At 36.4% G+C, this 12,323-nt stretch overlaps 1 protein-coding gene across 7 annotated transcripts in view; it reads right to left on the bottom strand.

Annotated features, from left to right (window-relative positions):
* OSBPL8 (oxysterol binding protein like 8) overlaps positions 1-12,323 on the bottom strand; it is a 101,650-nt gene that overhangs the window by 6,756 nt on the left and 82,571 nt on the right. For all 7 annotated transcript variants that reach the window (XM_067313082.1, XM_067313090.1, XM_067313105.1 and 4 more), the window contains 10 exons: positions 10,829-11,013; positions 8,725-8,806; positions 7,928-8,026; positions 7,425-7,521; positions 6,973-7,071; positions 5,850-5,947; positions 4,298-4,387; positions 3,556-3,692; positions 3,031-3,216; positions 31-118 (listed from right to left, as the gene is read on the bottom strand). In XM_067313082.1, the coding sequence (XP_067169183.1) occupies positions 31-118; positions 3,031-3,216; positions 3,556-3,692; positions 4,298-4,387; positions 5,850-5,947; positions 6,973-7,071; positions 7,425-7,521; positions 7,928-8,026; positions 8,725-8,806; positions 10,829-11,013 (1,161 nt within the window). The remainder of the gene's footprint in view (positions 1-30; positions 119-3,030; positions 3,217-3,555; positions 3,693-4,297; positions 4,388-5,849; positions 5,948-6,972; positions 7,072-7,424; positions 7,522-7,927; positions 8,027-8,724; positions 8,807-10,828; positions 11,014-12,323) is intronic.

Raw genomic sequence — 12,323 nt, 5'->3', positions numbered from 1 at the left:
ATAAAAAATAAAAAAAAAACCAGAGCATACCATTGGTGTCCGATGTCGAACTTTTGTTTGGATGGCACCATCTTTTTCAAACTGGATCATATCATTCAAAGGGTCCCATGGTCTGGTACTAGACAGAGAGTGAATGTAATTCATTAATACCATAGCAATATAAATAAGAAATATTTTCTTATTCAAAGGACAATACTCAGGATATACAAGTCAAAGATCTCTCTCCCTACAGAAGGCAGACATTGAGTAAGTGATGCTATCTTTCACATATAGCCCAGTCTTAACCTGAAGGGACAAGAAAGCCAAGGATAAAATTCACGTCCAGGTCAACCCCTCACCAGGCTGGTAAGAGTGCAAGCCATTGTATTAAACCAACAATACCATTACGAAAATATCTGGCCAGAGATATATATTTTCCAAACATGGAGAGGCTTTCTACATAATGTAAAGTCATTCTGGAACCACAGGAAAACTAGGATCAAAATCTTTCTTTTTTCTTTTTCTTTTCTTTTTTTCTTTTAAAAGAGCAAGGCAAGGCAGTGGATACTGTAAATCACTTACTTCGATAACAATTTAGACATTTCTACCTATGTTTCAGTATGCCTAGAAGGAAGAGTTTGGGAAACCGTCACCTCAAATGCTTTCATCCGCAAGCAACTAACAGTCATAAAGACTAGTTTCAAGAGACAATAATGAGCTACATACAGTTTGCTTCTTCAGATGTTTAAGTGGGCTTTTGCAAGTATTGGTTGATACAGAATGAAAAGTCCAGCAAAAGATTCATAGCTCACCGGAGAATGACAAATAGCCAAAGGGAAGAGGAACGCTCTGTACCTCATTGAAGTAAAGCACTGGTTAGTAACCAGTTCAGCTGCAGAAAATGATTCTAATATAACAAATTTTGTACTTACAGAAGGGAAACAATCTTTATTCTAACCAAAATAATGATCAAACTGTCTTTCACTTAAAGTGAGAACATATAGTCTCAGGAAGAAAGATAAAACTTGTCTATAGACTCTCTCTACTTCTGGGAAGAGATGAACTTTATGCCAAAATACAACATCAAGAAGATGAGACAGGCATGCAAAGCCCAACATCCCAATTATCATCTTTTCAAGATAGAAATTGCAAGTCAGCCGTACGAAGATTGTCCTGATGCAGCTTTCTTGCGAGTAGACTGAATATGGGTTTTCTCTCATTTCTCTTACGTCTTTTAGAATGCTTGCAGTTGTTTCAGATGTGAATATACATCTGCATTTACATCTTAGCTTAACCTGACTTGAGTTAAATGTCATCTAAGGTAACTAGGTAAGAACAAGGCATTCCTGTCCCGAAAGTCTTTCCTATATATATATATATATATATATATATATATATATATATATATATATATATCTCCAGAGCTCTATAATCCAGAGCATTCAGATAACTTAACAAATGCCACAGCTCACCAAACATTTCAGAGAAAGTTTAAGAGAGTGTGCTCGCTACATGGATCAGATTGCAAGCTGGCATTACGTGCGTCAAAGGACACAGAGGTTACCTCCAGTGACTGCTGACATTCTAGACTGCTTTCTCCCACGTAGTAAGATTTCTGTGGCACATGCTTGATCTACAAGGCCTCAAGGAGGCAAGAAAGATTCACATTAACAAAATGGGTCTTAAAGCTGCAGGGGATATGGTAACTGATTTAAAGTGCAGTACTTTTCCTGATGATTTTACACAGAATTCAAAAGCACGGGAAGTCGAGTGGACTGTTCACAACTCTTCCAAAAGAAAGAAGCATCAATTACACTAGAAGGTTCAAACCAAGAGAGGGATCTTCACAGAACATATCACATGTAGCTGGGGAGCTCCCTGCTGCAGGATGTTTTTGGCCTTCATGGCCTTTAGATGAAACCAGAAAATTTCAAGAAAAAGGAATCTACTGAGAGTTAAATACACAGAATCTCTGTCTGGTTCCAAGAAGCCTCCAAGTTGCAAATTTGCTGGCGATTTGTGGAGTACCTAGGGAAAATATATTCAATTTTTGTACTCTTCCTATACATGCACTTTGGCCATCCTCCCAGCATTGCTGTTCTTGCGCACAAGTATGAAGGGTTCACACATTTAGCCATGGAAATATACTTTCAGCATCAACGGCTTCAAAGTTACTGAGCTCTTAGAGGGGTATATCATCTTTGGATATTTTACTTTACGATTCCTGAAGTACAGAAGAGTGCTTGATATTGAAAAAGAATCAGTAGAATCTGTGCATTTTGTGATCACAATCACTAGTAAAGGGCTCAGTTCCAAGCTGACCCTTGCAAGAGTTGGTGAGAGCACAGAATGTAGCCCAGACAGACAGTTACTAATTTTACTTTTTTATTTATTTGTTTTTTAAACAGGAACTCATGTGCCCAGGGTATGTTTGACCACTGAGCTGAGCCATCTGGCCCCAAAATTAACTGATGTTGTAAACCTACTACTCTCACAGAGTTACCCTAACAAATAATAAATTGCATAACTCAGTTCAACTGAGCATTGGCTTTTCTGATTTCTGGACACTAGAATTTCTGATTTCTGGTTAGCATGCCCATACGCACCATATTTTCCAGCCTGGAAAAATCTTTGTAGCTGCTGTAGTCTGTTTGGTTGGGGGGGGGGGGGGGAATGCATCCTGAAGTGTCATACCCAATAAACCCTAGAACACAGCATGAATTCAGAGAGGCCCATAACCATAAAGACAAAGAGGAAAACACCCATTGCAATGGTTACATGAAACATGATTCCCTGCAGAAGCAATCACTGTCTTTTCAACACCACATATTAACACCCTCTCTTTGGCCAATCAAGTTCAGCTAACAAATTATGAATTTTAATTAAAACATGTAACATGAATAGAAATATCAAGTAGTGTTGCACCGTTTTGCAAGTCTGAGCTCAGCCATATATCCAAGTACTTTTACTCCTGAAACCACAGCAAGAGGCTCAGCAACAGTCACTTTCAAATATATAACAAGCAGCTGTTACAGATGTTCCAGCACTCACTCTGCATATTTGTAGTGCCATTCTCCTGTGACTGAATCCTGATCAAACAGTTTGCACGTCCACTCTTCACCTTTAAGTTTCCTCTCTTTGGCACCCTTTCTCTGAGCTTCTTCCAGAACATATTTCTCTTGAGTAGCTTCTGTTTGGTCTTTGTTATTTATTGCTCGAGTCACTTGTTGCCAAAGCCTGACAAGCAAGCAATATAAAGAGTTACAACCTGGTTGACAGAAAAAATTGTAAACATTTCTCTAATTAGAGGCTAAGTAAAGGGACCAGCCTCTAAGAAGAATATCACCACAGTGTAATGCATCTTCAATCTACATTTTCATTAAGACTTTCCATGATTATAAGGTTTGTAAATAATGAGCTTGTATTTAACAGTGTTACTTTCTTGTTTCATAGGTCATGATCAGAAAATATAGTAAAACAGGAAACATCAGCTACTAGCTAATGTTACAATTTGGAGAAGATAATATGAGTTTTATTTTGTAAAAACAGTTACACATGCTTCTAAAGTGAACTTACTTCTCTGACTCAAAGTCACCTTGCTCTTCAAACTTCACTGTGTATCTAAGTAATCTACGCTGCTTGATATCAGATGTCGGGTTCCAGAAGGTCTCTGAAACATCTGTTCTTTTGTCACTAATGGTAACTTCACTGTCCTGTAACATATATAATTTAGTTAGCTGAACTGTAATAGTCTCAAATAGTGCCAAGATAACACAAAAGGGAGGAATAAGCAATTTTTGTAACATGAAATTCTTTTCTTTTGGATACATATAGCTAATAATAATTACATATGCTAATTTCAAAGTTCAATTTCTGCACCCTGTACTAGTTATAACTTGGAACAGAGAAGCAATGGAACCATCACAATGCCTCCCCAAAACAGTGGTGATGCTATCATCTCACCAGAACTGAATCAAGTTTGAACATTTCATGATGGTGCCGTAACAATTCCTCATAGTGCTAACACGTATACTGAAGACGTTTTGCAAGCTGAAAAATATTTTTTCATGAACTACTCAAACACACTCAACTTTTCCACCACTGAGAGTTGCAAGCAACATTATGTTCATTCTATAGTCATTCCTGAGACTGACTATAACATTATAAGATTCTTGAGCTGACTGTAGCAAGATCCTTTTTTATGAAAGTGGGACTTACCAGTTCTCAAAACTTAGGAATTTGTTTTGTAACTGAGTACTGTTTTCACTTGTCTTAACTGTCAGCTAGAATTTATAAAGTACTATCACTCACTACTTACCCAGTGACCCTCCAAAATAGCCAGAACTTCTTTGCCAAGCTTAATTTTCCCTGATATTTGATTAACACTGTCATTGTTACCCAAAAATGGCTGTAAAACAAAGAGAAATGCTTTCATTTTTATTTTAATAGCAAATAGTATTTTCATATATGTCAAGTGTTAAGGAAAGAAGTACAGTTATGAAATCTGATGCAAACAGCCCTAACTGCTTTCAATATAATAGCTTCTGCCTATTTAATCCCAGAAATCAGTATAAAACCACAGAAAGTTGTTCTCTCCCTCTGTATTTTCTCAAAAGCTTTGCTGGACAGAAGTATAAGAATTGGCTAAGGAATCTAGAAAGAAAATGGTAAATAATGCAGGAAACTATTAGTGACGATATCATCCTGGAGGAAGTTGTCATTTACTATACTAGTTTCACCACTTTGTCAAGGGTCCTTTGTTACTAGGGATGAACTCTTGCAGAAGCACCAACAAATACGATTGCCAGGGATTTCTTTCAGCCCTTTTGATAATCTGCACATGTATCCTGTGGGCTGACAAGGCAAAACTTCAATCAATACAGCCTAACTTATAATTTTCACCTATAATTTCACCTGAACACAGTTTCCCCCTCCACATGCTTCTCCTTTACAACTGTTTGTTCAGCTTCAAATCAAATTTTGCCTCAAAGATACCAGAAGTATATTTTCAGAAGTGCAAGCCATCTGTATGTAGTAGAGAAACCTCCGTTTAGCCTTTGTGAGTGGGAAGGTGGCAGTACTGCAAATATTAACATTAATTTCACTGTACCTACTTATTAGGTTTTGAACAATGTTTCTACAGCACATACAGCTCTCAAAAACAGCCCATGTAACTTAGCCTTGGGCATCAGAGTGATCAAAATGCTAGTCAAAACCTTTGCATCATCTTTTCTCAAGGAGTCACAAGTAACTTAAGTTTTATGCAGGATGGAAGAGAGAAACTTGGGTTTGAGTTCTCCTTCAGTGGTTCTCCAGGTGGTTTAAAAAGACCCTGAACATTTTCAGCTTAAAAAAAAAAAAAATCATCATGGGGTATTAACAACAAGATATCATTAGCACCTTACAAAATGCCTGAGACACATATCAGATTGCTAAACACTTTTCATGTTCTTACAAACCATCCTAGACGCACGCTGTTGCCCCTGCAGGAGATAAGACAGACCCTTGCTTTTACCTGCTGTAGCTGTTCTTAAGATTCACGCATTTAACAATGTTAGTAGTGTAATGGAAGTGTCATTATAATCAGAGATTAAAGACAGAGCTGTAAATTTCAGTCCAGACCTTTGGATCCAGACGAGTATATTAAACAAACAATACACAACAATATAAGTCCTATTGTTCTAAATTGCTGCTTGCTAGATACACATAGATGGATATGCGGCAATCAACATGAAAATTCCTCAGTTTCCCAAAAAAGACAAAGAGCCAATGCCATATTAAAGAAAAGGAAATTAGATCATATCTACAGTGTGACCTGATCATTTATTATGCTCATTCTCTTACGGTGCCCACCCACAGCATTTCCTAACCTTGAGCTTGAATTCAATGGTTGCACTGTAGCCAGTTTTTTCACAGGTGATGTTGACAGTTCCCCCAAGCTCTAAAGTCATTGTGCCATAAAGAATTCCTGGAGAGGAAAAAAAAAAAAAAAAAAAAGAGCCAAAATGAACATTTATAACTAAACAAGATATAAAACTTAAGTTCTTTGGGCACAATTCCTACAGTAAACACTGCTGTGTCAGAAGGAAAATAGAGAACAGTTCCATTTATTGTCTCTTCAGATGACCTTTCCTAATTATGAGCATTATCTTTCTGTCAAATAACATAACCCAAACACACACAAAAATCCAAGTGAATTACATGCATGGTGGAAGAACATGCATGTTGAAAAAAAGTATCTGCACATGCATCCATTGTAAGTGCTAATTTTTGTCACCAAAGCCGTTACCAAAAAGATACAGAATATCAAAAACATCCATGAAAAATTGAAAGAAAAGGGCCTACCAATCTAATGTCAAATTATTTAATTCTGCTAACTCATTTCCATACATCTCAAATGAAGAAAGCGTTATAGTTGCTGATTGGCCAAATTCTGGCAGAAAGTATACAGCTGGATATACTTGGACAAGTAGTAGTTTAAAAATCAGCAATACTGCAATGTATTTTGTACAACTACCAGACTTCCAGAAAGCTTTACAAACTACTAATGGGTTTCCTATGCTGAAACTAGAGATAAATGGGCATGATTTACACTCAAATAATGTATTCAGGGGTAGATACTAGCCTGACATTCACATTTACAAGAGAAAAAATACTGGAGAAGCTCAACAAAACTGTTCTTTAGAAAGAAAGCAATTCAAACTCAGTTAATTACTGTCATATAACAACAGATAGCTATATATATGCTTTTCCCATTTATGTTGAGAAAAAAAATCCTTCTGTCTGAGCCAAAACCAGATCATTGCTCAAAAAACAACTGTATTTTTGTCTTGTTAAAATAGGTGAAAGTCTAGACAAAGAGAACCAAAGTTGTCTATGTTCAGAAAACTCTTCTCAGTTGACGAGCTCAAATCCAAGACAACGTACTATTTAGAATAACGAATCTCTGTTCTCATAACTTTGCCATCTAGCAAGTGAAAAAAACCACACTACCTTTACAATGAGCGTATGGCATAGTCATTACATAATCTTCTCCCCTATTTAGGAACATTAGCCGTCCTTCTCCATCTAGTATGGCAGATAGCGAATTCCCTAAAATTTGAAGAGATAATATTTGATCATGTAGTTTTCCCCCTGCAAGACAACAGTCAACATTTCCTAATAATTGAGCAACAAAATTAAGAACACTGGTATATTCAGTGCTGCAATCCATCCTTTCTAGTGAAGACACTAGAAAAAGCAGCATCTCCAATTATAAATCAAAATACTGATTACTCCCATGATCAGCAGTAAAAACTTTTTAAGGAAAGGTGAATACAATGATCAAAAACCCAATTCCTTTAACAGCCTTCTTCTATCCACAAAACTTAGCTTGTGGCATATGCGCACATTTTACACTTCTTCAATATCCAGAAAACATATCCAGAAAACATTATATTATTTACCATAGAATTTGGATTTGGCCAGAATGCTACCACTAAGGCAAAACCCATCCTTGCGGTTGCTAACATAGAAGGCAGATATTGGAGGATGATGAGATACCTGTTGAAAATACACATATTTGAACAAAAACATTCAACATAGTATAAACCTTGAGCTAACAACAGAATACAAAATTCAAGTTTTAGACATCTTTTAGACAAAGATCAAGCAAACAGTCTTACTGGATTTCAAGAGTTAATCAGAAAACTAATGGTTGACTTTTACTGGAGGAAGAGGGAAAAGACATGCTGGAAACACCTCTCTGTCTCTCTCGCTTGCTATGTCTCTGTCTCAGAAGACAGACTAAAAGAGTCATTTGTAAAAGAGCAATGCTCATCAGGAAAACCTTTTGAATATTTTTCGTGTATTTAAATACTTTTTTTGAAACTGCCACATCATTTGTCTAGCACAAAAATGCTATAAATGTATTTTTCCCAAAAACATTTTTTCCAGGTATTGCAACTACCTGTTCTGCAATGTAAAAAGTCTTGCTATTTGTCCTTGGATGAATCCACATGCAGCGGAAAGTCTCACCAAGTATAGGATTGTAGGGTTTTTTAAGTCCCTGAAGAAAAACAGAACAGTCATACATTGCAGGTAGAGAACTTACAAAATACTTTACCAGTCTGACACTGAAGATAAGACTGAGGAAAAAAAAAAAAAAGCATAATATATAATTTAGAACATGTTGTACTTGAGTTCATCATTTGAATATCATGCACATTTATTCTACTCTTCATTCTATGGGAACCAGCACAGACTTGGTACATGCACTAAATTTTCCCAGCCTACATATAAGGACAAAAAGAAATTGAAAATTATAGTAGGAGAATTATTACAGACCTATTGTATGAAGTTAGCTAAAAAGTACTTTCATCTGTCAATACTGTTTCCCACTAACATGACTACAAAAAGAATATATAGTACAAAGCTAACTGAAGAAGTGGAAATATTACTATTCCCCCTCACCAGAAATACGCCAAAGAGTGGTAAACAAAGAAATGTCTCAATTTTATCTCAAAAAATTTAGTTCAATTTCTACATCAAGGGAAAAAAAAAAAACAGTTGAATATAGTCTATTTTAAGTATGGTTAGCGACCAAAAATGTCCGATTTTCCATCGTATAAATAACGAAAACTTAACCTTGCTTTTAAAAAAAATGCATAACAACATAATTAAATAACAAAACATACTCCAACACATCCCAAAGCTCTGAAACTAGACAGAGCCTCTAGCATAATGACAAAATATGTGAAGAGACACCTTTGGCTTTTTGTAGAATCCCGACAAATACCACTTCACTACTTTCTTCATACGGTTGTAAGCATTCTCTTCAAGAGCAGCTCTATGAAACAAATGGAAGGGACAGATCAAATACAGAAATGAATTACATTATGTACTGTTTCAGTTATAACATCCTGTAAATCCTTGTGATATATCTTATAACTAGGAGCCGACCAAAATGATGTATTGTGATTTGCAGTACTGTAAAACTTCCAGCATGATGCATCAAAATAAAAATTTTCAAACAGTTGTCTCAAAATGGAAATCAAACAGAAAATCAGAAACAGCTCTTCCAAAACGGAGTCTTTTCCAAGAAGGGAAACTCTAACTGTACAAACAATGAAACATAGATTGCCAGAAACCTACCAAAATAACAGCAAGAATTTGTGTAAATCCAAAATAAATTCAAGGAAAACATTTCAAGTACAGTAAGTTAGTGTTTGTTTCAGCCAGTCTGTTCCACAAGTTTCCTCTCACCTACAACATACTCTACAGAGCATGAGGAAGCCTGCGTAGAATGTATTTGACCATACTATTTTGTATGCAGGCACACCTTGGAGATATCGTGGGTTCGGTTCCAGACCACCGCCATAAAGCGAGTCTCGTCATAAAGCGAGTCACACAAATTTTTTGTTTTCCCAGTGCATATAAAAGTTATGTTTACACTATACTGTAGTCTATTAAGTGTGCAATAGCATTATGTCTAAAAAAGCAATGTACAAAATGTGACACAGAGACACAAAGTGAGCACATGCTGTTGGAAAAATGGCACCAATAGACTTGCTCAATGCAGAGTTGCCACAAACCTTCAATTTCTAATAAAGCAAAACAAAACAAAAACCCCCCAGTATCTGCAAAGTGCAGTAAAATGAGGTATGCCTGTATAAGATTTCAATGTGTAAATGACTGAGCAGACATAGCAGGATAAAAATTGTTTGAATGATAAAAGAGGAACATACAAAAACCCCTCCAAAACCCAGAAAGCATTATGTTCCAAGTATGGGCAAAATCCTCCTTGGAGGACTACTCTGGAGTACCTTCCATGGAAATTTTCCCCAAGGTCAGGTCTGGGAGACAGTGCTACAAAACATATTGCACGTGGTACACAAAGGACAAAATTACTAAAGTAAACCTGAGGTCTCTTAACATTTAGAAAACCTACTTGTCCAGTGAGTAATAAAAATAATGTTTTTGAAATTATACTAAATATTTTGTTTTCTATCTTTGACTCCTGCTTCTTTCTACTGCTAACAGACCCTGCACCTGTGGTGTAATCCACCTCAGAAGACTGTGTTTTGAAAGCATATTTACTTTCATGTTTAGTTTGACAAACTGAATCCTTCTCTCTTTCAAAAAGAGAACTGTATCTTTCCAGACCACATTGTGAAACTTTAGGCCCAAACAAGCTCTCTCTCCTTCCTATATAACAGGGAAAGACATAAAAAAAATGTTTATTTTACAAAGCCAATCAAGCTTAATCACAAGAAAGAAAAGTAGTGCAGGATGTACAGTATTTAGGCCTTTGTATCACTAAATCCTGTTCCAGTTCTTCCATCCACTCCAGTTCCTCCATTTATAAAAGATACTGCTTTAGAAAACTGATATACTCATGTACAGAACTGAGAGTTGAATAATATTTCAATTTGTTTCCTTTAAAATACTTGCTTTATTTGAGCATGCAAATACATTCTAAACTTGTAGGTAACCAAATACTTTTTTAAAAATGCTAACTGGTACTGTTTTACCATCTTAAATATGCATCCTAGAGAAAAAAACTAATTTTGAGAAGGCTTTTAACCACTCTCTAAAAGCTGTAACAGAAGTGTCTGCAACAGAATTGTTATTAAATTACTAATAGGGGACAGCCTTCAAGATGTACCATATGAGCTCTTAAGCATTTAGTTTTCAAAAAACCAAGGATATTTGATGATTGATATATTGCCAGACAAGCATTCAAACACTAAGCAGTCTATGACTTAAATTAAGAAGAGCACACAAGGAACAAACGTTTTAGTATCTCACCTGCTAATCAGTTTTAGTTTAAAAATGAAAATAAAGAAAACCAGAGATAGGATTGACTCACTCAGACAAAAAGTCTGCGTGGTAGTAGTAATCAGACAGCTTGTCCAGGAAGGAACGAGGTTCCAAGATAAACGTAGGCAATACAACCTTGGACAAGTCCATTCCTGGACGGACTTGCTTCAGCAGTGTCCAGATCAGACTTTTGTTTTCTTCTGACACTACTTCCGTCTGAGCAGCCTCCCCGGCCTAGGATGAATAAAAAACTGCTTACAGAAAGGTGAAACAAAATAATTTTTAAAAGAGAGATCAACACATTCTAAGGATGGAATGAGAACAGAAAACTGGATACTCAGAAGAGGTGAAGTAACTATGGGAGAAAGATCAAGTTCCTCTAAACAGACATATGATACATCTTTAACGCAGGATGCCAGATTTACTATCCAGCATTAAAAACCAGATTTGTTTCATCAGCCCTAAAACATCATAGAAAAATTGGAGATAGAATATTGTTCAGAAGTCCTCCCTTAGCTTTTTTTCTAGGTATCAAGTACCTTTTCCTGTGTTCTCATGTGCGGAATTTATAAAGCAAAGGGCTGTTTATTCTATCAACTTTTCCCCACCATGAAAGCTGCCACATTTATGCCTTTCACCTGCCTCAACCAGTCAACGGTATCAGTTGTTTTCCCTCAAAGAGCTACTTAGGGTTTAGTGAGCAAAACCAGCAGCCCCACCCCAACATGCCTCCCTTCTGTCCAAGATGATGTGAGATATTTCTCCTTACAGCTTCTGAAACCAAAAGCGAAGCTGTAGGAAAAGCAGCCTTCTTTCCAAAACAGTTCTAAAATGCACAGTCAAGAATTAACTATCAACCTAAACTTTACTTAAAGGCCATGCAGAAACAATACTAGAAAGTAACAAAACACCAAGCAGTTTTGTCCAGTAAGTATTAAAAAATGGAAAATTTCTCACAGCACATGAGAGAGAGGAGATTTCTGAAAAAGTTAATTTTGGTTTTTGGTTACAAAGCTTTTGGTATCTTAATAGCAAATTAAACGAACAAATCCCCCTCATATTTGCCTCACGTAGATGCACAGGACAACCCGCACAAGTGGAATGGTAACTTTGCGCAATGTGGTAGAATCTAAGGTGACCACAGAAAGGACAGCAAGCCTTCTACTGAAATCCACAAACCCCATGGCTCTTCAACTCCTCTCTTAAAAAGAAAAGTAGAAAAAGAGAGGCAACAGCTTGCGTTAAAATATTTACAGCTCCTACTTCTTTATTTGAAGAAAAAAACCCTACAAATAAGTTAATGAAAAGCAATTAGAAATAACAACAAAAGGACAGAGACACAGTCAGCTTCTCTTGCAGGTGGTCCTTTCAAAAAAATCAATGCCTTCAGTTATTCAGAGCAATATTCCAAATAATCTTCTCATTATCTTTCCTCAAAATTTCAGACAAAAGCACAACAGTGGTATGGTATAGCAGAACATGGGTGGAAAAAAATTTTCCCCAGTATTGCTAAAAATACAAAAGCCAATCCTGCAAGTCAGTTT

This window comes from Apteryx mantelli, chromosome 1 (assembly GCF_036417845.1).
Source record: "Apteryx mantelli isolate bAptMan1 chromosome 1, bAptMan1.hap1, whole genome shotgun sequence".
Lineage (NCBI taxonomy): Eukaryota > Metazoa > Chordata > Aves > Apterygiformes > Apterygidae > Apteryx > Apteryx mantelli.
Note: the sequence above shows the minus strand (reverse complement) of the source record. Positions and strands in the feature narration are given on the sequence as shown.